At 50.5% G+C, this 24,465-nt stretch overlaps 1 protein-coding gene and 2 long non-coding RNA genes across 12 annotated transcripts; 2 read left to right on the forward strand and 1 right to left on the reverse strand.

Annotated features, from left to right (window-relative positions):
- The first annotated feature begins 605 nt into the window (after positions 1-605).
- Positions 606-8,472, forward strand: LOC139602424 (uncharacterized). Its single transcript, XR_011683200.1, has 3 exons — positions 606-1,492; positions 1,741-2,800; positions 3,371-8,472. It is a non-coding gene; the product is annotated as an uncharacterized lncRNA (long non-coding RNA).
- On the reverse strand, positions 1,714-17,270 carry LOC139602423 (ELMO domain-containing protein 2-like). 10 transcript variants are annotated; one of them, XR_011683198.1, is made up of 10 exons: positions 16,968-17,270; positions 15,819-15,847; positions 15,090-15,184; positions 14,197-14,326; positions 13,241-13,374; positions 12,614-12,682; positions 6,821-6,945; positions 5,579-5,656; positions 5,351-5,476; positions 4,474-4,734 (listed from the first exon to the last, which is right to left on the reverse strand). XR_011683198.1 is itself a non-coding variant. In XM_071452266.1 (9 exons), the coding sequence occupies exons 1-8, from the start codon at positions 17,110-17,112 to the stop codon at positions 2,745-2,747; spliced, it is 831 nt and encodes a 276-aa protein (XP_071308367.1). In that variant the 5' UTR covers positions 17,113-17,269; the 3' UTR covers positions 1,714-2,352; positions 2,723-2,744. The 10 variants fall into 10 exon arrangements, 7 of the variants coding, with proteins under 7 accessions (XP_071308367.1, XP_071308366.1, XP_071308364.1 ...); XM_071452266.1 differs by lacking the exons at positions 4,474-4,734; positions 5,351-5,476; positions 5,579-5,656 and adding exons at positions 1,714-2,352; positions 2,723-2,848 and having other exon boundaries at positions 16,968-17,269; XM_071452265.1 differs by lacking the exons at positions 4,474-4,734; positions 5,351-5,476; positions 5,579-5,656 and adding exons at positions 1,714-2,385; positions 2,723-2,848 and having other exon boundaries at positions 16,968-17,269.
- A 32-nt stretch (positions 17,271-17,302) lies between these two features.
- LOC139602425 (uncharacterized) lies at positions 17,303-23,487 on the forward strand. Its single transcript, XR_011683201.1, has 4 exons — positions 17,303-18,115; positions 19,583-19,664; positions 20,362-20,446; positions 22,438-23,487. It is a non-coding gene; the product is annotated as an uncharacterized lncRNA (long non-coding RNA).
- The last annotated feature ends 978 nt before the right edge of the window (positions 23,488-24,465 follow it).

Here is a 24,465-nt window from a genome sequence, read left to right on the forward strand (position 1 = left end):
AATGAGGGGGCCCCTGTAACTCGGGCCCCCCACCCCAGGACCCCCCCAGTGTGATGTTGGGAAAGCCGGAGCCCCGGCGGTGTCGGGCGGTGTGTTGGACTGCAATGGGGGGACCCGCAGAGCGGCTCCGGCCCCGTGTGGGGACCCCAGCGAGGCCGGGGGCGCCGGGCTCCGGCCCTCAGGGCTTTATTATTGCCCGGCACCCCGAGCCCCGCGGCTGCGAGAAAAGGAGGAGAGTGGGGAATGGAAAACAAGAACAGGGGAACGGAGAAGAAGGTGGGGAGAGATCGGGGTGTGCAGGACAGCAGGGGACGGGGCTGGGGGGAAGGCAGGCTGGAGGAAGGAGCGGGATTGAGGGCGGGTGGGGAGCGACTGGTGGGGGGGAAGGGGGAGCTGGGAGCGGGGTCAGGGGGGAGTCCGGCTGGGGAGGAAAGGCAGAGGATGGGAAAGTAGGGTAGGGTAGGTAGGGTAGAGAATGAGAGAGGGGCGGCCGCAGGGGGGGAGGGAGGGGAGGGCTAGGGGGGAGAGGGAGGGGGGGGGTTTGGGGGGGGGAGGGTGTAGGGGGTGGGGGAGGGGTGGAAGGGAGGGTAGAAAGGAGAAATACACAGAAATACAACACAACAGAAACGCAGGAGAAAAGAAACGCAGAGAAAAAGAAATATAGGGCCCCGGCCGGCAGCAACCTCCCTCACCCAACGCTGAGGAGCAAATGGCTCCGCTGTGACCTCCCCGCGCCTTAAATCCCCTAAGGCCCCGCCCCGCGCAGCCGCACTGGGGTCCCTCACACCTGTGCAGGCCCCGCCCCTCGCACCTGTGCAGGCCCCGCCCCCGGGGCCCCGCCTGCCCCCCGCCCCCCGCCCGCCCATAAATCCCGGCGGATCGACGCCTGTCCCGTTTCCTACGGGGGATGCTCATCTCGGGAAGCGGCGGGAGCGTCGGTCGGAGCGCTGTGCGAAGATCCGGATCGGGAGTTGCTGCTGGTGCTGCGCGGGATCCAAGCTGCTCGGGTGGGACCGGGACCGGGATGGGGATCTAGGCTTGCGTGTTCGCATCCTGGTCCTGCCGGTATTTCCTGTGGCAGCTGGGCCAAGCTGCTTCTTCCTTGGCGAGCAGGGTATGGGTGCCGGGACCGGAGGATCGAGGTAGGATTGGGGCTGGGATCGGGACCACTATCGCTGCGGTCGGGAAAAGCCGCTTCAGGACAGGTGCTGCCGCTCCGGTTGCGGCCAGTGCGGGGCTGGGTCTCGCCAGGGCTCCAGGCACGCTCCGGCTGCGGCGGTAGGGAGCCGGTGCTGTGCCGTTCCCATGCTCGCCAGGAGAACGACGCTTCCCCGGAGCAGCCTCTGGATCGCGGCTGGCAGCGGGAAGGACACCGAGACCGCCCGTACCGGCCCCGGGACCCCATGGGCATCGCCGCTCGCTCAGCGCCGCCGCCCGCCCCGCGGGGCGCCCCCTGGCGGACACGGCGCCGCCCCGCAGCGCCCCCGGCCCGGTAACGCCACGAGCGCCGCGCTCCCCTACGAGCCCCAGCGCCCGCAGCCCCTGCTCCGTGCCCGCAGCCCCTGCTGGGGGCTGCAGCTTCCCAGCCACGAGCAGCCGCTCTGGGACGGCCGCTGGGGCCGAGGCGTTGCTGCTCCCGCTCCCATTGTGCCTGGGGTGGGACTGGAGCCCCAGGGAAATGCTAGGAAAAACCCCATGGGTTAAAAAAACCAGTGCAAACGATTTGTTCTTTATTTCCAGAGCCGTGAGAATCATCAAGTCAAATGCTGAGAAGTGACTGGCCCAGCTGTGCATCAAACCCAGAATTTTGACCTTCTCAGCACCCTGCTCCAAACACCTGAGCCAATCCCAGGGCTGTTCCAAAGGCCCTGTGTGGGATGGGAATGACTGCTGCCACTAAGAGAACTCCTCTGCAAATGCAGCTCCTTCCCTTCTGCTACTGCGGCTTGGCACAGCAGCCCCTGCAATGGCTGTGGGGCAGAACTGGCTGGCACTCAACATGGCAGCACCAAACTCTTCCCCATAGCCCTGATTGTTCTGCCCTTGCCAGGATTTCCCCAGCAGCTGTAAATGTGCTCCCACAATGTCCCTTTGTTTCCCCAGGAAGAAGCCAACAAGACAAGCCCTGAGGGTTACCTTGCTCCATGGCCAAAGCTCTTCAGGAGAGTGCCGGGGGGCGTTGCCTGCAGGTGAGTGTTGCCAGCTCCAAACCATGCTGGCTGCTGAGGCCAGGGCTGTTTTTCTGGCCCAGGGGCCTCGGTGTCTCCTGCTGGCTGCCAGCCATGCTCCTTGGTGTTCCCTGGCTGTGTCCCAGCTGGCTGGGAGCGCAGGGCAGGAGGAGGCCAGGAGCTCCTGAAAGGCAGCAGCACCTCGTGTCTTTGGCATCTGCAGGGGAGGAGCTGTGCCTGCACCGTGGCTCCTGGGCCAGGGGCTGCTCTGAGCAGGCCCCTGGAAATGCTTCAGCCCGGACAGAGAGCACCAGCAGCCCAGCAGGACCCCAAGGAGCAGCTGGCATTGCTGGGAATGGAGGCACGGGCCCTTTGCAGAGGGGCTCAGCAGCAACTCCTGGCTCAGAGCTCCCACACAGCTGCCAGCTGTGGCCCAGCCACCCCAAATCCCTTCCCTCCTCCCCAGCCTGAGGCCATCGGCCATCAGCAGCATCAAAGCCAAGGCCATCTTCCCCCACAGGTGTTCAATCCCAGGCAGCAGCCCTCAGAGGTACCTGAAAATCAGTGGGATGGAGTTTAGAGTTTTCCAGGGATCCAGCTGGAAGTGCAGAAGTGATGGAAAGCTTTCCCAGGTAGGTGCCACTGGAGGTGTGCTGAAGACAAAGCTGTGCATCCCTTTCCTGAGAGAAAAGAATTTGTAGAGGCCCCTGCTGAGGCTCTGAAAGGAGCTGAGCTTCTGCAGGGAGAGATGTCCCCCCCTGGGCACAGGGGCTGCCTCAGCTCAGGCTGGGAGCACATCTGGCCACTGCCTTCTCCTGCTCTCAACCATCCACTGGATCTTCTCCATCCTGGAGCTCAGGGGGGTGAAATGGGCTCCATTCCAGGCAGCTCTGGCCAGTGAGCCCAGGGACACCATTGGGCTGAGGGTTCTCAACAGCCACTTCTATGGAATAGAACCCTGGCCTTGGCCCTGTGCTGCTGAGCTTCCTTGGAAGCTCTGCTGGCTCCTGACACAGCTGCTGTCCAAGGCAGCAGCTCTGCATGGGAATGCCCACACTCCATGGGGCACTGGGAGGTTACTGCAGTGGGAATGGAGCAGGGAATTTGGGGCTCTGGGTAGAATTCATCAGAACTGGCACAGCTGACAGGGAACCCCAAATCTGGGCACCACACAGAGAACAATCTTTGTCCTGCCCTGTCAGCTCCAACCCCTGGGCTGAGAAGTTTTGGGAATTAAATGGATGGAATGATACAAACCACAGCAAGTGGCATCACCCAGAGGGACAATCCAGGTCCCAGACAAGTGCTCCACAATCCACTATGGGGGAAAACACCCTGTGCCTGCCAGGAGCTCTGACTCTGCTTCTCTACCAGCTCCTGAGCAGTGTCAGGGCCACCATGAGGGCCTTAAAATCCAAACAAACCCCCTATCCCACACAGTGAATAATCCAAATAAAGAAATGCATTCTTGTCATCAAAGCTCCAAACTGTGTCAGGAGCTCTGCCAACAAGTTAATGAGATTCCCAGGAATCTCATTAATGCTCTTGGTTTCATTTTTATGTATTTTTAGTCCCTCAGTGGGCAGCCTGTACAACTTATCCTGGGATTTAGAGACTGAGCAGGGCTGGCTTTGGGTTGACCCCCACCTGTGGCCCCAGCCTGTGCAAACACACCTTGTGCCAGGCTGGGTGAACTCCTCACCTCAGCGTTTCCCTCCTAAATATCCCCTCCTTATCTCTCTGGAGATTCACTGACATTTTGCCCCAAACCATGCACTCCTCACCTCCATGTGGCCTCCAAGTGTCCATTCTGTTCCTCACAGGTGCCCTGGTGCCACCGTGTTGGTCCCTTGGCCTTTCTCCAGCCCGAGGCTGCTCCTCTGCTCGCTCTCTGCAGTCTCATCCCACAGGGATCCTCTTCTCCCTTCCCTGCTGGCTGCTGCCAAGGAAGGAGGCCACAGGGAGTCTCCAGTGCTGCCCCCTCAGCCCTGGAGAGTCCTGGCTGTGGGCCTGAGGGGCCTGGGATTTCCCAGGGAAATTGTCTGCTGGTCTCCCTTCAATGACCTCAGCAATTCCCTCCAAAATGCCACCTCACTGCCCCTGACATCCCCTCACATTCCATTGCCCTACACAAACAGTTCTTGGATCCCCTCTAGATCACACCAGGTTTTCAGCCACATGAATGGCATCACCTGTGCCCACTGCTCCTTATTCACCCAACCAAAATCAAGAGCAAATGTTGGTTGGGCTTTAATAACAACTTGAAAGAACTTTACAGCAAAATAAATCACCTTTTTCTTCTGTGGGTTTTTTTTCCCTTCAGCTGCTGGGCTTCCCTGTGAGGATGTGTGCTGAGCTCTGGGTGGAGGGGACTGTCAGGCTGAAGGGCTGTGGGTTTGTGTTCTTCTCCCTGGGCATCAGCCACTGCCCCAATCCCTTTGCCCAGGCTGTTCCCTGTGCCTGTGCTCAGGCTGGGGCAGCACAGGCAGACGCAGCTCTCAGCACTCCCTGCTCCAAACACAGCTCTGGCCTCCGCTGCAATCTGGCTCTGCTGGGAGGTTTGCTCCTAGAGAAATCCAAGAATTGCTCATGGCAATGTGGAGAAGCAATCTCCACAAAGGGAGGTAAGGAATAAAATCCTGCTCTGGGAGCCCTTGGGATCTGCAGGGCTGCTGAGGGAAGGGGACATTCCCTGCCTGCAGTGCACACAGCCCCACCTGCAGCAGCCAGCCCAGCCTGCCAGCTGGGCTCTGCCAGCCCCTCTCTGAGCACCCTCCCTGTGCTGCTCCCTCTCGGTGCCTTTGGCAATCCCAGCCTGAGCCTGAGCAGCCCAAAGCTCTGGCTGGCAGCCCAGGGACAAAGGGACGCTCCCAGGGATGGGGCACATTCCCAGCAAACGCTCCCAGCAGGGCCCAGAGGCACCCCTGGAGCTCCTGGCTGGGGCTGGCAGGAGGGCACAGCCCCCAGCTGGGCTGGCAGTGACAGCAGTGACAGCAGCCAAGTGCCACGCTCTGGTGGCACAGCACAGACACCCAGGCCAGCACTGCCCGTGGGAGGGGCACAATGAATGCTGCTCCCTGTGCTGCCCCATGCCAGCAGGAAAGCTCCAGGGGCATGGAAACTCCTGCCCCTTCCCCCCAGCCCAGATGAGCACTCCTCAGCTCCCAACACCCAGTTCTCACCTCCAGCCTGCTCCCGGGGCTGCTGCCACCTTCCTGACAAGGTGCCAAAGGCCCCTGGGCACAGGGCTCCCTCTGTGTCTCAGGGCTTGGGCACGGCAGGGACCAGGCTGCTCCAGCAAGGACAGCCTGGAAGCAGAGCAGATGTCCCAGGGCTGGCAACGGGCTGGGGACAGCAGTTCTGAAACCCAGAGTGCTGAAAACAGCCCCCAAAGTGTTCTATGGTCACACCTTGAACATGGCTCCAAAGGGCAGCAGCTCTGGTGCCAGAGCAGCACCTGCACCATTCCCTGTGCCAGCCCTGGCTCACTGAAAAACAAAACAAATCAACCACACCCAGGCCTTGTTTGCACAATTCCTGATCCAAACCCTCACCTTTCCTGCCCAGCACTGAGGCAAATCTGACACAGCATTGAGAAGTGACCTTTGCTGAGAGCAGCCATCATCCCAGTCCTCCAGCCTTGGCAAGATTGTGCAGTGAATGGACCTCAGCTCTACTCCTAAACCTCAATTTCTGTCAGTTTTTGTTAGAGAGATACTGGACAGGAAATCATGCAGCAGAATTTGCAAATTGCACAAGGAATAACAAGGCCCAGAGCAAAGCCAACCACCCCCATCACTGCTGCACCCCAATTCTGGGAGAAATGCTGATCTCATTTCTAAATACTGCCCTTCCCTCCCACTCAGTCCTTCCCTGCACATCCCTGCAGAGCATGGACTCCATCTTTTGCTGCCAACAGCACCTCTCCAGCCCAGAGCCCACTGCTCACAGACACAAACTGAGCAAGCCTAAGGCAATGTTCCCAGCAGCAGATGCAATTCCTGAACTCCCTTTTCCCTGGATTCTGAGCCCTTGCAGGAAACTCAGCTCAGCCCAGAGTCTGTTCTGCTTTCCCAGAGGGAAATACAGCCTGATGGGCCCCAGCTCTGGCACCACATTGCCCTTGTTCCTGCTGCCCTGGAAAGGCACAGGCAAAGCCAGTCCCTCAGAGCCCATCCCTGGGCCCCAGGAGAGCTGGAGCTGCTCCCAGATGCCAGGGCCCTGCAGGGCTGTGCTGACACGAGCACAGGCTGACCCCTGTGCCCAGCACCACCCCTCACTCTGCTCCCACGGCTCCCAAATGCTGCCAGCCCTGCCCCTGCCCCTGTGCCAGGGCCGTGCCTGCCCCCAGCCCCAGCAGAGGCTGTCACCCAGCCCTGCAGCGGCTGCCAGCCCTGGCAGAGCTGGGCATGCACTGAGAGCTCCCCAAGGAAGGCCCAGAGCAGCCCTGGGCTGCACAGACAATGCCCAAGCTGCCCTCAGGGCACAGCCAGCACCACAGCTCCAGCAGCCCCAGGCAACTCTGGCACTGCCTCTGCACCTCTGCCCTTCTCCAGCAGGCACAGCTGGGGCTGGGCTGGCAGCAATGGCATTGCCATGGCAGCTCATGCCAGCAGAGAGGAAAAGGGGAGCCCTGTGTCCCTCTGACTCACCCCACAGCGTGGGCAGGACCAGAGCCCTCCAGCGCAGAGCCCTGCTGCTGAAGCCTCTTGCCTTTGGCTGCTCCAACACCAAAGCTTCGGGCAAACATGGCAGGAGTTGGATGATTTTTCCTGCCCTGAAAGAGAGGAGAAAAGAAAATTAAGTCCACTGTGCAAGTCCAAGGATCCCAGCTCTCATAGCTCTGCTCTGCTGGCTCACTATGGGGTTTTACCCAGGAGAGGTGACACCAATTCAAACACAAACGTGTCCTTTGCCAGCACTTTTATTCCTGACTATTTCAGACAATAAAAGGATGCTCATTTTTCATCTTGCATTCTCTGCCTCATTTGAACAGAACCATTTTTATCCCAGAGCCCACGTGGCAGCCATTCCATCCTTTCCCATTGGACTTTGCACAAAGGAAGGGACACCCGGGATGCTGCACCACAAGAAATCCCAAAGAGAATCCCCTCCAAAACCTCCCAGGGAAAGGTTCTTTGCTTTTGGGACACAAGAAAGGCCTTGGGCCATTTGCACCCACATGGAAAGCCCACACTGAGCACTTGCTTTTAAAGATGTTGCACTTGAAGTTACAGACATGGAATTGCTTTGGGATTTGGCATTTCCTGCACCCACACAAACACATTCAAGGAATTAAGTGCAGAGTCCTGAAGTTTGGTTATTCCAGTGCTGTTTTGGTAGTGCCACTTGACACACCAAAATCCACAGCAACACTTCAAAAAATGCAAAGCAACTTTCACCCCCACAGCCCCCTTCCTTTCCATTTTGCAGTTTTGGGCTCCTCTTAAGAACAGGTTAAAGAAAAGAAGAGAAAAGGCCAGGACCTGCTCCCAGCCAGTGCCCCAGCCACCTGTTTGCCAGAGATTCTCCTTACAGCTGATGGCTTTTCTAAGAAAGCTCCAGCTCAGCCTTATCACAATCCCCTGGCAGCCCTCACCATGAGCCCCAAAGGCCAGGGCACATCTGTGTGCTGCCTCAGGAAGCTCAGGGGCTCTCTGGGGGACAAAACCTGGTTTGGGCCCCAGAGCTGACTCTGCTCCCTGCTGGCTGAACTGTGCAGCTGTGGGATGCAGCTGGGTGCTGCAGGGCAGAGTGTGTCACCCTCTGTGCCAGCCAGGCTCCAAAGGCAGCCCTTGGTGCCCCAGCAGCGCTGCTGGAAGCGCTGGCAGCGCTTGGCACAGATGGGATGGAGCCTTCCCACAGCTCTGTGCCCTGGCACCGAGGCTGGCACAGCAGAGAGGCCGATGGCAGCAGAACAAACCCAGCTGGCTTTCCATGGGCACTGATGGGACTGAGAGCCCCAGGCCAGAGCTGCTCCCTGCCCAGCCCAGGAGCTCCCAGTGCTGCTGCAGGGCACGGGCTCTGAGGGAACCCTGCAGCTGGGACAGGAACGCAGCAGCGACAATTCCCAGGCACAAAGAGATCCCCACCTGCTCCAGCAACTGAACCTCTGGGGCTCAGCCCCACGGGCTGTCCCTGCTCCAGGCAGGAGGAGCCACACAGCCCCCGAGGCTGGGCTCACCCCCTGCCCTGCCAGCAGGAAACAAGGGCTTCATGAAGCTCTGGGGACACCTTCTGTCCCCAGAGGGCTCTGACACAACATCCAGCAGTGTGGATCTTTAATAAAGACACCTCGGACCTATCCTTGCCACACACTCGCCTTTGTTATTGCCTCACAGTCTCTGCTTTAAAATGTTTTGCTATTACAAGTGTTTAAACAAGACTGACCGTGAGCCCTGCACCCTTGCCGTGCTCCAAGCCCGAAGGCAGAGCTGGATATCCTCACACTCATCCAGCCTGAGGGAGCTGCTGCAGCATTTAAAACATTTACAAACCACCCCTGCCCTGAGGCTGTGCAGCCCTGGGAGGTGCCTGGGTGCCAGCCCAGCATTAGAGATGGGACATCAGGAGAGCGAGCAGACAACGCCCACTGCAGCCTCTGCACTCTCGGCGCTGCAGCTGCACGATCCTCACTGCTCAGCGACTCTCAGCTCTGATTCCAGGACTCCCGCCAGGAAACTGAGGGCCCTTTCCAGATGCAAATCCCCACAGAGCCACTGCTCTCCTCTCCACCCACCCTCCTGCTCCACCTTTTACCCCTCTGGTAGCCACCACCCCACCCAGGACACAGAGGAGGCTCTCGGGTGCCAACTGAGACCCAAATCGATCCAGGTGCCTCAGGAAATAAATACAAACCAACTCCTCCCTTCTAGGCTAACAAAATGTCCTGGTGCCCAGTTCCTGTTTCCTAAGGCAAAACCCACGGATCAGGGGAAAATGGCAAGTCCCAAACCCAACCAAACCTGCTTTGGCATCGGTTTCCATCAGGACCGTTCAGGTTTCCCAGTGCCCCTCAGCTGCAGCCACAGGAGCAGCTTCTCTCTGGGACCCAGGGGGGTGGGCACAGGGACACCCATCCCGCTGCTTCCCGGCAAACAGAGCTCAGCCCAGCCCAGAATGGAACAGAACAAATGCAGTTCTTGCCTTGCCATTTATGTCTGAGCTCTGGCACGGTGTTATTGAGCACAAAACTCCCGAGAGGGGACAGTCTGTAACTACTGCTCTGGATCAAGGATCATCTGTCAGTTCGTGTATGCACTGCACAGCTTTCATAAACAGCACTGTAACAGATACTATTTTAGACTGTAATACTATAATAGACTATAATAGAGACTGTGAAATGTTCAAATGCTTTTACACGTAAGGAACTCAGAAAATGGTGTCAGATAATGAGGTGATTTCCCACAGCTGGGGACAATCTTATCTGAAACACAAGATAACAGAAACAGAAACCAGAGCACTGAAAAAAAAAGGAAAAATTTACTGACCCTCGTTATCAAATAACGAGGGAGTGAAAATAAAACAGGATGGCACTACGGGAAGAAATAAAGTATATTGGTTTAATCCACAAGATGGCACGAAGGTTCAAACCAAGCAAAAGAACATCTAAACTGAAAAGGACTCTTTGAATATGTATAAACTCTAATGAATATGCACACACCACTGCATTGGAACAGAATCTAGAGAACACGGTTTAAGGGAACCGGGTGGTCCTGGCAAACAGCCAAGCACCCCAGCGCTGCCTTTTATCCCTTAACAAACGTGTAAAAATTCTAAAGAGCGAACTCTGTTTCTCACCCAATAAAACGCTGTTCCCGCAGCTGGGACGAGCCCCAGCTTTATTCCACGGCACACGATCCCAGAGAGCCGCAAGGCCCGGGACAGAGCCGTGCCACCCGCAGCGGGTCCCACGCAGCAGCGCCCAAAGCAGCCCCGGCCCCCTGTGGGTGCCCCCGGCCCCGGTGCCCCCGGCCCAGCTCCCTCCCCTCCGGCCGCTCACCTGAGGGCACCGCCCGCTGCCTCCCGGCGCTGCTGCCGAGCCGAGGGCATTGTCCCCGCTCCTGGCCCAAAGGCCGCGTTCTGCGCTGCAGGGCGCGCTCCGGGGGACGCGGGGCCGGGCAGGGACAGGGTGAGCCGGGCTGAGGCGGCTGTCCCAGCGCTCTGTCCCCTCACGGAGCTCAGGCCGGGGAGCGGGGCCCTGCCAGCGGCCGCCATTGCAGCGCGGAGCAGAGTGAGGAAGGGCCGAGTGGAGCCGAGTGTGGCCGAGTGGAGCCGGCGACAGCCGAGTGTGGCCGAGTGGAGCCGGCGACAGCCGAGTGTGGCCGACAACAGCCGAGCCTACCCGAACGGCCGACTCTGGCCGCGATTTGCCGAATCCATCCGAGCTTAGCTGAGGTGAACGGAACGGAACGCGACGGAACTGCGTTCAGCCCGACCGAACTAGATAAGCCCGACCGAACTAGATAAGCCGAACCAACGCGAGATCAGCCGAACCCACCTGAACATTACGGCGTCGCTCACTCACCCATCTCTCAGTGTGGGCAGGCACCCTCAGCTCCAAGGAGCCGTGCAGAGCGAGCGCTCCGTCCCTTGGGAAGCACGGAGTGATCAGCCCCAGGGACAGGAAAGTACAGACAAATGCCGTGGTCAGCCCTGAGGATTCAGGAGGATTCCGAGCCAGTGGCCCAGAACCTGCCACAATTCTATCTACAATTGCAATGTAATTACGGTGGGACAGTGCAAGGCTGGAGTTCAGAGAGCTCAGCCGTTCCACCGGGGCTGGGGACATGACTGAGGGGGTTTTGTGTCAGTCTGATGGGCCTGAGCAGCATCGAGAACCAAAAGGAAATTTGACAGAATTGTTTTGAGATGGATTGCCCCAAAACCTTGGGCTGCTTCTAGGGGGACAAAAGATTGAAAAAGCTTTCTGTTGAATTCCTGTCAGAAAGTCCAGACCCACTGGTTCAGCTATGGAAGGGATGGATATGATGCACCACAGAAAGAGACAAAACCAGAAGGGTAAAAAGATCTATCTCCCATCCTTCCCCAAACACGCTCCAAGGAAAAAGTTTCAGACAATGAAATAACAAAGAACTGGTTCCTACCTCTGGAGTTCAGTCCTGTTGTAGTGTGTTTTTATATTTTGTAATACTTTGAAGTCATTTTGTTTTGTAGCCCCATATTTTTCCCAAATGGTTTATCCCAGACTGTACCCCCCTCCCTTTACCTGTGTTATTCCTCTCCCGGGATGAGATCATCCCCAAACCCCCACCCTGGCTCTCTGTCAATCACTCAGCCTCCCATCCCCTCCATGCAGAAGTTTCGGTCCAAGTCGTCCAGTGATCAGCCAGAGGCCAGGGGTCAGCCCCCCAAGCCTTGCCCCATACCCTGTCCTGTATGTCTGTCCCCCAGCCTCCATCACTTAGGGTCACTTAGTGGTTGGTAAGATGTTATCTGCTTTCGGTTTCCACCTCCCTTTAAATGTAACCTTGGCACATCTCCCTGGGGCTCTTGGCAGGAGGCCCCTGAGGTGCAGGAGCTCCTTCGGGATCCTAATAAAACCTTGGATTAACCCCTGCTAAGAGTCGGGCCTTTCTCTTCTACCGCTGTCTCTGGTGTCTCTTGTGCTACACAGGGGCCCAGCCCAGGTGCCCTCAGCACCCTCGGGGCACAGAGAGTGTCTCCCCCCAGCCCAGGTGCCCTCAGCACCCTCGGGGCACAGAGAGTGTCTCCCCTCAGCTCAGGTGCCCTCAGCACCCTCGGGGCACAGACAGTGTCTCCCCGCTCTCGGCCGTGTCGAGGCTGCCCCCCCACCCCGGTGTCTGCTGACTCGGGACTGGCCCAGGGTTCCTGAGAGGCTACCAGAAGGACCGAGATAGTTAACAATGAGCTAGACAGATGAGATTATTATATCTGACTGGTTTGAGAGCATATTTCTCTGTAAAAACAGCTAAATGCTTAAATATGCAAAGTTTTTGAAAACAAATTTAAACAAACAAGCCACCTGTTTGTAAATACTTATTACACAGCAGAAACCTAAAGGGAAAAAAAGGACCTTAAGGGTAATCTTAAACTATCCCAACACAGGATCAGTAAGAAGGTGAAAAACAAGTATGAATTTCTAAATCTAATCTAAGTCCACTATAAATAAAACTAACTACACCATTAAAGGCATTTACTATGTTAAGTAAAGATGATATTTTGCAACATTTTTGCCCCAACAAATCTGTTCTGGGGAAAAAAAAAAAAGCTGCACTTAGTTCCCAGCTAGAAATTGCTTTCTGTGTTTGGTTTCTCACACCTTTCTATTTTGACCCTTTTTTTCATTCTTTAATGGAAAAAGCCCACATGTATTTTCCTCTTTACCTTCTGGACACATGTTTAACAGTCTTCACTTAAGTTCTTACATAGAAGCAGCCAGAAAAAATTCTGGAGTGACTTACCCCAGCTTTGGGTGGTTTGACCGAGAAAGGATCTGACGAGCTTCATTGGTGTAATGCTTACTGAAATACCTGGAGGTGTAAAATGTTATTTTAAATTCTTTGAAAAAAAAATACTGTGCTCATGTCAGCATTAAAATCTGTACCTTTAAACTAAAGGTGAAAATTATCTTTTAATTGGAAAATGGCACAAAATGAAAACCACGGAAAAGGCAGCAAAATAAACTATATTCAGCGTGAACTAATACTGTAAAAAAAAAATCATTGTGATCTGAACATCAAATATGAAGTTCAACCTAGTCCAGAAAGTTAGCTTAGCAAAGATTTGTAAACTTGTCTAGTTTTCATTACAGCAGGAACTTTTAAAGCTTTTGACAAGTTAGGTACAACCTCCTGACTCTATCATAAGGCAACAACAAAACAAGGTGTCTTGGGCAGATTTCTGTCCCTCCCCTCATTTCTTACCTTACCCAAGCCCATCACATGTTTACAAAGTGCAGCCCCTAGAGATGTTGAACATGATACTTTCTATTTGCCTCTGCTCAGTTTTTATTGGAAATAGCATTAATGAGAGTAAAGACAGACACTGAAAATGAGTTACCAAGAGAAAGAAATGCTTCTTTCACTTACAGCAGATTGAGCAAGCCCAGCAGCCCCATTCCTCTGAAGTCTGTTTTAGGATCCTCGCCCTGGAAGCCGATGTCGCACCACTGCTTGCTGATTCTGGCCCTCAGGTTCTCGTGAGGCATCAGCAGGTTCCAGAGCTGCACAAACACACTGCCCTGTCAGGCTGCCCCAGTGTTCCAGGGACAGAAGGCAGAGCCCTTGCTGTGCTGCTGCAGCCTGGAACCATTCCCCAGGCACTGAGCAGGGCACAGGCTGCAAGCTGCTTTGTTCCCTTGGTGCAACCTGGGCTCTGCTACAATGGCTCACTTCAGCAGTCATGGAAGTTATTGTATTAAGATTAAGTGGGGTATTTTCCCTTCACAGACAAAGATGCTGTGTGGATACCAAAGAAACAAAGACTTGTTTCACTGCAGAAATGAACTCATGCATTATTTTGTAATAGGACAGCTATAAACTGAAATATAGATTCTCAATGAATACTCATTTAACATGTCAGTGCTGGGGCTTCCATAGCAAGCTGAGATAATTATGAAGTTTTATCTTCCAGCACCAAACTACCTTCCTTGATATTGACTGGGATGCAGTAATAAGAAAAAATTAGTGTCTTTTTTATTTAGTAATTAGTGGTTTACAAAGTTAGACATGTGCATAAGGTTATAAATCTTTTTAGTAGTGATTCTTCAGTGATGCATCACAAACTCATTTTTCTACATATGTATTGTTATGTCTGATTTCACACAAAATAACTCCACTGCATGTAGCTCTAGTTTTTTTCTCTGAGGTTTTATTTCAATGTGTCATTTCTGCAGTTTGCAGTTCTGCTTTGCAGTTTGTGAGTAGAAAAGAGCTTTAAACGGGCCAGCTGGCAAGAATGCTACCAATAAGTTCTTTCAAGGTGTTGGACTTAGAAGGGGGGGGAAACCAAACAAACAGGACATGTATTTTAAAAATTATTTCACCTCAATTAACTGTTCCTCGTGTTCTTCATTCTCTGAATCATATGGGACCTTCCTTAGGTTCTCCACAGCCAAATACAATTTTTTATAACCTGATATCTGTAGCAAGGATATTTGCAAGTTTGTCTTAAACCTGAAACAATGACAAAATCTCCATAGAGGAGATTTAAATAGGCCTACTCAGCCATAAATTCTAGCTTGAATTACAAAATAAGACCTTTCTTATGTAAATACCAGAATTAGGAAGTGCTTTGTGTGTACCTTTACAAACTACAGCCTTTATGTGCATCTTTACAAGCTACAGCATACTGTAGTTAAGTGCACTTACATACTTTAAACATCTCTAGCTTATTCCAGTGCTGCAGTCAGACACTATTGCCTTCACACTTATGGGGAAGAAAAAAAAAAAGAAAAAAAAAAGGCAAAAAAATAAAAGCTCAAATCAACTGCATAGATCATCCTGACCACTGTACCTTCACCCACCCCCAAACTTATTGTAAGTCTAAGATGCAAAAAAAACGAGAAAAAGAAGAAATTTTGATCATTCCCTGTCACTCACTAATTACTTATGCAGATGAATGCAAATTAATCAGGCATCACTATATTCTCTCAAATATATCTAAGGAATTATACAGTTCTTGTAATCAACTTATGCAATGATCATCCCAGTTAGAAACACGGAGTAACAGAAGGGACTTGCAAAGCAGACAGACAGTAATGCCAAATCCACATGAATTAAACTTGGCAAATTGTTTTCTAGAACTGATGACAACATAATCACACTTCATTTTCAGATTTCATTCTGAATACTTGTGTTGAATATAAACATGGCACCAGGTTAAGCAGCTGGAAGAACATGGAAACAAGTGAGAACAGAGAAAGGTCTCCAAACACACCTTGTGTCCTTCTGTCCAATCTTCTTTTCTTTCATTACATCTCTGACACACTTCTCCACTTCAGCTTCTTCAACGTGCACAGCATCTCTTAAAACCTGGCCAGTTAACACAGCAGAGGACTTCATGAGGAATGAAGACTTTATTATAATAATCAAGTCTAATAAATTATCTACTTTATTATTATTACTGCTCAGCCTCTCTGTGTCTGTTGTGTGTATTATTTGCTCCAAGAGGAGAAGGGTCTGTTCAAGGCAATTGCTTACAATGCACTGCCTCAAACTGCATCTAAAAGATCTGCAATAATTACATGAGACTGTGATTTGTACTTTGTCAGGCTGTAAACAGCAATGTTACATAGGAGCTGCACAAAGAATAAATACAAAGCTGGAGAGTTGCTTGCTCTAGGTTCCTGCTTGCTTTCAGCTGCTGAATTATGTTTTTCCTAATCCAACTGAAACAAGTGCAGCCAAGAAAATGTTTCTGAATTAGAGGACAGGTAGCTAACAAAGCTGAGATTTCACTGAAACAAATGTTGGAAGGGCCATGGCATTATTGTTGAGAAACCTTAAATAAACCCAGCACACAGAACACAAAATTCCAAGTTCTCTTCCCTCTGTCCTTTACTCATCTTCAGTTTGCCCCTCTCAAAAAGTGAATGCATGTGTTATTTTTCTGGGATCTGTCTCTGAAAAAAGGTTTTATTACACTTTCATCTCTGCTATCTCTTACCTTATTTTTTGACGATTCCAGTGAATGTTCTGCAATATGGAAAAAAGTAGATTTCACTGTTAAATGGAACTGTTTTAAATAATTGTCAGTAAGTGTTCTTGCAGTATGTAACCATTATAAAATTCTGCATCCCTTTTATACATGTTATAAAAAATTAATCAACCTTAAAATGAACAGTTTATCAGGTAACAGAATGTCTTAATTTACACAGATTTTTTTTTTCTAACTCTTCAGTACAACGCTGAAAGTAGATTTGGATTTTTTAAAGCATCAATTACATGTACAAAACAAAAACAAATTTGAAAAGGTGTCAGGAGAGAAATATGTCAATTGATATCTTGCTGTTTCGTGTTTATTACTGAAGAGTAAGGAAGCACGGTCACTTCCTTAGTTTATTGTAAAACCACAAAAATGTTCAGCAGTTTCTTCAATTGCTATTTTTGATCAAAATTCTGCATCAAGCACAACTGTAAGTTAAATCACTCTTCCTCACCTCCAAGAAAATCCATTTATGTCTATACAATGTCAATTTTTTTAGTAAAGGAAGGTAAAAACATATACCCAAAGTGATGGGAGGACTCTAGTGAAGTATGACTTCTGATTCGCTTTTTGATGGCACTGGAATTCCCTCAGCAAGGAGACAAGGACGCTGGTGCTGGCACTGATTTAGAGCTCTCACAGGCTAGCTGGGCTGGCAGGAAGGTGACAATACAATTCTGGGGATGCACGCCAGGTTCTGGTGTGCAAGCAGGAGGCTCAGGGGGGCTGGATCGCTCCCCACAACCCCTGCGAAGGAGCAGGAGGGGGCCGATCCCTTCTGCCGGGTGACAGGAGGACAGGGAACGTCCTCGGGTGGTGCCAGGGGAGGTTCAGGTTGGATATGAGGGCAAATGCCAGCACCGACAGGGCTGTCAAGCACTGAACAGGCTGCCCGGGGCAGTGGTTCAGTCACCACCATTCCCGGAGAGATTTAAAGCACGGGTGCATGCGGCACTGGGAGACACGGTTTAACGCTGGGTCTGTTCGGCAGTGCCGGGTTAATGGCCGGAATCGATGATCACGGGGGTCTTTCCCAGGCTAAACGATGCCGCCACTGCTGCCGCACCCGCCGCTCCCGAGGCGCTCCCGCGGCCCCGGCCCCTCCATTACCTACGCTCAGCGTCCTTCGCGCGCCCGCCTCCGCGCCGCCCAGGAGGCGCTGCAGCTCGCACTTGCCCGTCAGCAGCCGCAGGACCCACTTGAGCCAGAACCGAAAGTAGTTGCTGTACAGGAACCCCCAGACGTGCGCCCACATCTTCCGCGGGGCCGGCGGGGCCCGAGCGCGGCCCGGCCCCGGCCGCGGCCCCCGCGCGCTGCCCCCTCGCGGCCGGGCCGCCGCGGCCCTCAGAGCGCGGCGGGCAGCGAGCGGGGCCCGGCCGCGGCCCGCGTCCCGCCGGAAGCCGGATCCCGACCTGGAAGCGATCGCGGGCACGGCGGGCGGCGGAAGTGGCGCCTGGGAGGGGGCTTCCCTTGGGAAGGGGCTTCCCTTGGGAAGGGGCTTCCCTTTCGCCGCGGCCCTCAGCGGCTCCGGGCGCGGCTGCTCCCTCGCCCGCTGCCCGCCCGCCTCCTGCCCGCCGCGCCGGGCAGCGCTGTCACTGCCGCCCGCAGATCCGGGCTGGGCTGAGCCGACCGTGAGAGAGACATCGAGTGCCCGTTTCAGAGTTGCACAACCCTGGGTGCTTCATCCACAGATAATCCACAGATCAAGCGCTCCAGCTATCAGAACTTTTTCCTATTTGTACATTTTAGCAAACAGGGATTGCTGTTCGTTGGCTGCAAGCTACACAGTTCTTTTAATACTAATCGGTATTCTGTCTTCTGCTGGTTAATGGTCCTCTCACCTCTGTGCTCATTAACCCCGGGCTCCGTCTCCCTCCTGTGTGGCCGGTGCTCTGTGAGGCGGTCGGGATCTGCCCCTGCCGCAATTCCCTGTTACCCAGTGGGAGCCGATTTCAGCACAATTACTTAATTACCTTCATTTGTTTCTTCCTCACCTTGGGAGCTCTGCCCGATGTCCCTGTGGCCCCTAAATTCTGCATTTATTGTGGGCACTATGGGCACCCACTTTGTCCACAGCGGTGCCTCCTCCTTCCCAAGCCTTGTTAACCTCCCCTGGCTCGGGGAACATTGAAGCCTGTCCAGCCCTAAACCTTAACAAGACAATTCCACCCACGAATAATTTTTGGTAGAACACGTGGACATCACCTAGAGCTTGTTGGATGCTCTCTGTTTCACGACTTAAATCTCCCCTCTTGCTGGTTAGTCTTGAAAGTAGATAAAGATCAAAACACCAAAGGATATTCTTTCTGAAGAAAATTTTTACATATTCCACATCTTGCAATAGTTGGGCTGGATGATTTCAAGGAGTGTGTTACCGTGGATCTTGCCTTGCCTTTGCTGAATGAAGGTTCAGCCTGAGTGTTCCATTTAGTTTCAGTCACTACTGCCATTGTATTACAGTTTATTGTTTCAGTAAACATGGGTTGAATACTGAATTGTATGCAAAATTTGGAGTGTTGTAAGGGAGCTGGCAGACTTGCTTGACTGCATTCTGATCTATTTTTTGATGTGTGGAAATTGAACTTACTTTTACACTAAATCAAAAGGCACACAGCAGGTCTGATGGCCTATGTCCCACAGAGGATTTCAGAGCACAGACCAGCTTGCTTGGCATCCTCTCTCTGGGTTCTGCACTCACAGGGGTGCAAGGTTTCATGTGGGGAAGCCACTGGCATGTGAACTTCAATTGTTTGCATGTCTTATTCCTACACTTAAAACCTGTGAGGAGAGCTGGTGCCTGTTGCATGTTCAGAGGCAATGTAACTGCTTAGTTGTAATGCAGTCTGACTTTCAAAGCATTGGGGCATTGTGTGAAAAGAAGCTGGAAAGTATTTATCTCTGTTTAAAAGTATTCTTGGTGACAAGAGACATCACGATTTTATCACATTACCTCTGTATAAGTTGTTCTAAGCCAAACCTCAGGAAACATGTAATTAAAAAATTAAAGATCCAGTGCCTAAGAACTGGTAACAGAAACTAGAGGAAAGAAATTTGTCTGTATGGCAGGACCTGGGTGTAAACTATAGCTTTTCCCACCTAGTTTGTAGATGAAACAATTCTGAGCAAACCCTCAGGGAGGAGAAGATTGTGCTGTCCCTGCCATCTGAGAGCTGGGCAGCTGCTGTGATGTTCAAACAGAGCTGGGCTGAGCCCATCTTGTCAGAGGAGCCCTGGCTACCCCAGCAGCTGAAGGGCATCCCTTGGATGTTGGAAGGCAGAGGAATTGCAGCCATGTGAAGAAATGTCGGGGTGGTCAGGTCCTGACACCCGGATTTCACTGAGGAGTTCATTCAAGTGTGAGCTACTGACATTTTAGCAAGTCCAGCAGGTGCATCCCTGAAGTGGTGGTGTGAACAAATAACACAGGGAAATTTCCAGCTGATGAGACTTTTCTTGATTTTTTAATACCAAAATTAAACTGTGCTGCTGATTCAAAGGTTTTACTTTCCATGGGATCTTTTAAGAGATTAAATAGCTTCATACCAATATGAATATTTTTATTATATTTATGCTTAAACAGAAATTACATTTTGTGTGGAATGTTAAGAACCAAAGTAACTTTTACTATAATTTTTTGAATTTGTTCCATTTTCTATTGTGATTTACTGTAACAATACATACACACAGTACAGGATTATTGTTTTATCAGTTCTTTTTGCTTCCAGTCTCCAGGACTGATGTGGAGAATATCTGGTGTTGACAGAACATTGCACAACACTTCTCTGTGACATAATTAGATTTTTTGAGGTAAGCTTGGCAGATTTTAAGGTCTTGGTTTAAATTAAGCCCTTCTGAAATGTGAGTTTAAAAGATGCAAGCTTTAGTCTTACACTTATTTTTGCTTATATGATGTTTCCTTCACTTGAAATCTGTCTTTTAAAGTAAAATCTGTAACCAATTAATGATTTAAAAATATTATAGCATGCTTTTTTGACTGTTTTTTTCCACAGCTTTTTGTAAATTGCAAGATAGCAAGCATGTTTGATTTTGTACAAATGTTAGCACTTGAATCATGCAAGATGCTTCTGTATCATCATGTGCAGTCAGTTAATAAATTATATTAAGACAGTAAAAAATACCATGCAGTAGCTTAAAAAAAATCCACCTTCCTCTTGTATTCAGTATTTGCCTTCAAGTTTTACCTTCACAGAGATTTTGGTTGAAGTAAAGATCATAACCTGTTTACTTTTTAAATCCCATATCTTGGGTGACCAGCAGGGCAAATATCCAGCAGCTGGATCCCTCTCTGGTCAGAAAACTTTCCATGGCAGCAGCAGCCATTACCTGTTATTACTGGTGGTTATTCTTTGCTCCTGTACCTTTGCAGATGAAGGACATGGAAAATAATCTACTGCTTGGCTCAGCCAGAAGCCTGGATAATGTCAAATATTTATTTAATGTTTCTTTTATCTACCCTTGCTTACACATGGATGTGTGAAAACAGTATAAAAACGTGGAGCAATCATCTGAGCAGGAAGAGACGTTCACTTCCCAAGCACAAGGACCAGCTTAGGAGCTCTCTCTTGCAGGTGAGGAGAGCCAGCCCACTGAATCACTTGCTTGGTGTTAAGAATTACAGGTTATTCAGCAAGGTGTCCTTCTCTGGAGTCTTTGTAAAGATAATCCATGTGCAGAGATGCAGGAGGGCTGCTGATGGGAGGGGAAATTGCTCTGAAACAATTGGCAGCCCCAGAGCCCCAGCACAACTTACTCCAGTTATACACAGCTCCTGAGCATGTGAAATGAGGTATGGAGGGAGCCCTGGGAGGGAGACACTGTGGAAGCATGAAGCAGATAAGGGACCCTGTTTGCCAGTAGGTCCAAGTGTTGTGGAAGTTCATGACAGTTTCACTCATGAGATTTCTGATTTGTGTTTTTGAGGAACACTTAATGCACGACCTCATTGAAAGTTAATGACCTGGTCCATGGAGTGAGCATCAAGTAAATGATCCCCACAGCTCAGCATGGCCGAGGAACTGTATCTGCTGCCTTCATAAACAACATCAAATGCAGTCAAGGGCAGCCTCCAGGGACCTTCCCCCCACACTGTGTCACTTGGTTTTTAGTTTCTGGAAATACATCATGGTCTCATCTTTTTTTTTTTTCCCTTACTTGCTCTGAACATAAGCTAAAATGAAATGTGTGTTAGATTTCTGTTAATCCTATCTTCAGCAGCCCTCCTGCTTGACCACATCATTTACATGTTCGTTTTAGCTTTATTACAGATAGAACACCAACCAATAAAGATATTTTATTCATTACTTGGGGGGTGTTTAATACTCATTTGTTCTTTTTAGTTCTTAATCTCTATTTTACTGCAAATGTGCCAAAATCTACATTGACCCCCCATCAAAATTTGTGCCCTGAGCTTTTAGTTTATTAAGTGGGAGAGGGGAATGGTGATGGGGAGGCAGTAAAGAGGATTGTGTTGTGATTGCACTGCATCTTATTAGCCAATTATAAATGCATTTCCAAAGTGTCATTTAAAGAAGATTTCTCAGTAAAATATTTCAATGGCACAGAAACAGAAGGTAGGGGGAAGTTCCTAAGAAATGGAATAGGACAGGAATAATGAGGTCTTACTCAAGGCTTCACAGCAAATCATGGAGCCACACTGAGATTTTCAGTTCATGCATATACTGACGCAGGTTACTAGCAGTCTCCTGCATTTTTAATGAATAATAACATTTATAATTCAAAGTAATTAGTAAACAGAGATATAGACCCATCCATATCATAATTCAAACACAGGAAGGTCATGCTAACCTTGCCAGAGCAGCAATATTCAATTTGTGAGGTCTAACGTTTCCAGAATGGACATAGTTCTACTGTTGTTAGTATAAAGAGTGGCATATAAGGCAGCATTGATATTAGGACTCCAGCACACCTGTGTCTGGACACATCTGTTGTAGGATTTGGCATTGCTTTGCACCACACCATTCATTCTGCACACAAAATGATTTGGGGGTACAAAATTTGGTACAAAATGAGGTAAATTGTTAAGTAAGCAAAGGGAGAAAGGGAAGGAAGAGATGCTGTATTAATAATACAAGCATATTTTTAGAAAACAAATTGTCTAGATTACTGTGTCCTCTGGGTAGGCAAGGTAATGAATTATATATGCTAGTAATACATTAAGAAGTAGATAACAGTGTAGATAGCAAAGAGCTTACTCTTTTGAGAGCCACCCAAGCCCAGTCTGATTTCTGAAGCTGTCCTTTGCATGTTTGCAGCACAGAGCAGGAAAGCATGTTTTCTTTGTCACAGCTGTAGAATGAAAGGTAGATTTGTGAGCAGGTAGAGAACATGGCAAAGCAAAAGCCACTAAACACCTGCTCATCAGGTATGAGAAGGAGGAACCATTTGTCTATAAAACATGGGTGGTTTATTTAGAACTGTGTTGCTGTAAGTGGTTCCAGGAACCTTGGTAAACGAGGTATTGTTCCCTTTATAAACTATTGTTGTAGGAGATGTATTCTAAGCAGTGACTATTCTTTTGTTTTCTTATGGATTGCTGAAGACCCAAAAAGGCAACAGGTGTGTGTGCCTGAATGGAAAGGCCCATGTGTGGAGCCAGGTACAATGGCTGCAGGACAATGCTGTTATCAAGGGAGAGGTACCAGTGCACCATTAGACTTTGATCCGCTGGGATTTTGCACCTGCTCGCCCTCCTTGCTCTCCAAAGGTGAACTGAAAAGCTTGGTTTATTTACCTGATTCTGTGACTGTGCTAAATGCATGTATTAATTGGACACAGCTTGGCTTCCTGATACAATCTCGCAAGCAATATAAAAACAAATGCCCCATTGGTTTTGAGCGAGTCAAATAATGTTCACCATTACAATGTTGTGCAGAAAAAATTCACATCACGAAAGGTTTATGTTCAAAAAGGAGACAGAGGAGTTCTGTAACTTTATTCATGAACAAAGGGAGAGGCCATGAGGCATTTCCCATGGGGTCTCTCCAATTGTTGGAGGACACAGCCCCCTTATTATCCTGATTTTCCCAGCTGCATCACCCTCTTGCTTTCCCCATTGGTTGAGGTACCTGGAAGGTATAGACTTCCCAATTCACCCAGTACATGTCCCCCTTTGTGTGCACACACACACGCACCACCCCTTGCATAATATAGTTCTATCAATCTTTATTCTTTTCCTCGAAGTTTGGGAATTAAGCATGACCTTGGCTGAGCAGTAGTCCCTGTCAATGAGTAACATTTTCTGAAACTGGTAGTTGCTCTCGTTACTTCCTTATCTACAAGTCTCTGGCCCTAGCTACCAGCAGATTCACAGCACCTGTTTGTAGAGACACATTCATCTTATTCCTTTCAATGTTATTGTGAAATACAAAGCTGTGTTCCGTGTCAGGTACAAACAGGCGACGTGTGTATTTGTGAATGTGAAGTGTGTGGACCCCGACAATGGGAGAGCTGTGAATTCTAATAATAACTGATGAAAATAAAGCATGGAAAAAGGCCTTTGAACCTATCTTTTGTTTGCAATTAACCCTGGTTGATTTAGGAGCATTGGAATTAAGGTGTTAAAGATGTTGCTTTTTGCTTGCATTTAATCCATAAAGAGCTCTGCAATAATAACCTTTTGAAGTATAACTTTAGAATATTACTTGTATCCTTGAAACTATAGCTTTGGAATATATATAAAGGAAATATGCTTATCTCACGCCTTATGGAAGCAGAGAAAAACAGTTTGAGAAAGGAAGATGAACATCACCTCAAGGATTTATGGTTTCGACCAAAGGGAAGCTGGACATCACTGTTATGAGATTGATAGTCTCTGCAATTAAAAGGTGGGCACACATCTGGGGAACTGGACTCCACCAGATGGGATTCGTCTTTCTTCTTTTGGAAACTGGACCATCACCATCTGGGGATACTCCTTTGAAAATACATCCTGAGAAATTCAAATCACAATAGTGTATAGAATTGTGATGTAATCATTTGGAATAAAAATTGCTGATGAGTAAAAATTAGAAATAGACACTGCTGAAAAAGCTGATGAGTACCCCTATAAATACCTGTTACCCTCAATTATCGGTGTGCAGTTGGAGGGAAAACTTCCCCCACTGTACCCAGCGCTGTATTGCTCATACTTTACCATATTAAATAATAAATTGATTGCTGCTTGAATACTGACCTAGTCAAGCTTCTTATTCATAACATTATGACTCCGGCTAAACAGCACCTGCCCAAGTGCCGGTCCGAGACGTTTTTGGGCGGGCAGTCGATCCTTGCGGCAGCCTTGGGGTTTTTCGGTGCGGCTCCGAGCCTCGGGAGAGCGGAGGGCGGGCAGGGGAGGGCCCTGCCAGGGGCTCCGCAGCGGGCACTGCCGTGGGCACGGGGCCGGTGCTGTGTCCCGGGCAAGGCCGGGCGGCGGGAGGAGCGGCTGCCCGTGCGCAGGGACTCGCGAAGCGCCCGCGCCCCGGGGAGCGCCGGTGTGCGGCGGGAGGGCTCGGAGCCCCGCCCGGCCACCGGCGGGGCAGGACGCGTCCCGGCCCCGTGAGCAGGGGGTGGGCAGGGCAGCGCGAACCCG

Source organism: Agelaius tricolor, unplaced genomic scaffold (assembly GCF_023055355.1).
Source record: "Agelaius tricolor isolate 1412-34295 unplaced genomic scaffold, bAgeTri1.0.p SCAF_34, whole genome shotgun sequence".
In the NCBI taxonomy this organism is placed as follows: Eukaryota; Metazoa; Chordata; class Aves; order Passeriformes; family Icteridae; genus Agelaius; species Agelaius tricolor.

Coding starts and splice junctions, on each gene's coding strand:
- LOC139602423 (XM_071452262.1), bottom strand. CDS start 17,112: ATGTGGGCGCACGTCTGGGGGTTCCTGTACAGCAACTACTTTCGGTTC. Junction 15,185..15,818: donor TGGAATCGTCAAAAAATAAG/GTAAGAGATAGC, acceptor TTAACTGGCCAG/GTTTTAAGAGATGCTGTGCA. Junction 13,375..14,196: donor ACGAGGAACAGTTAATTGAG/GTGAAATAATTT, acceptor GTGTTTGTGCAG/CTCTGGAACCTGCTGATGCC.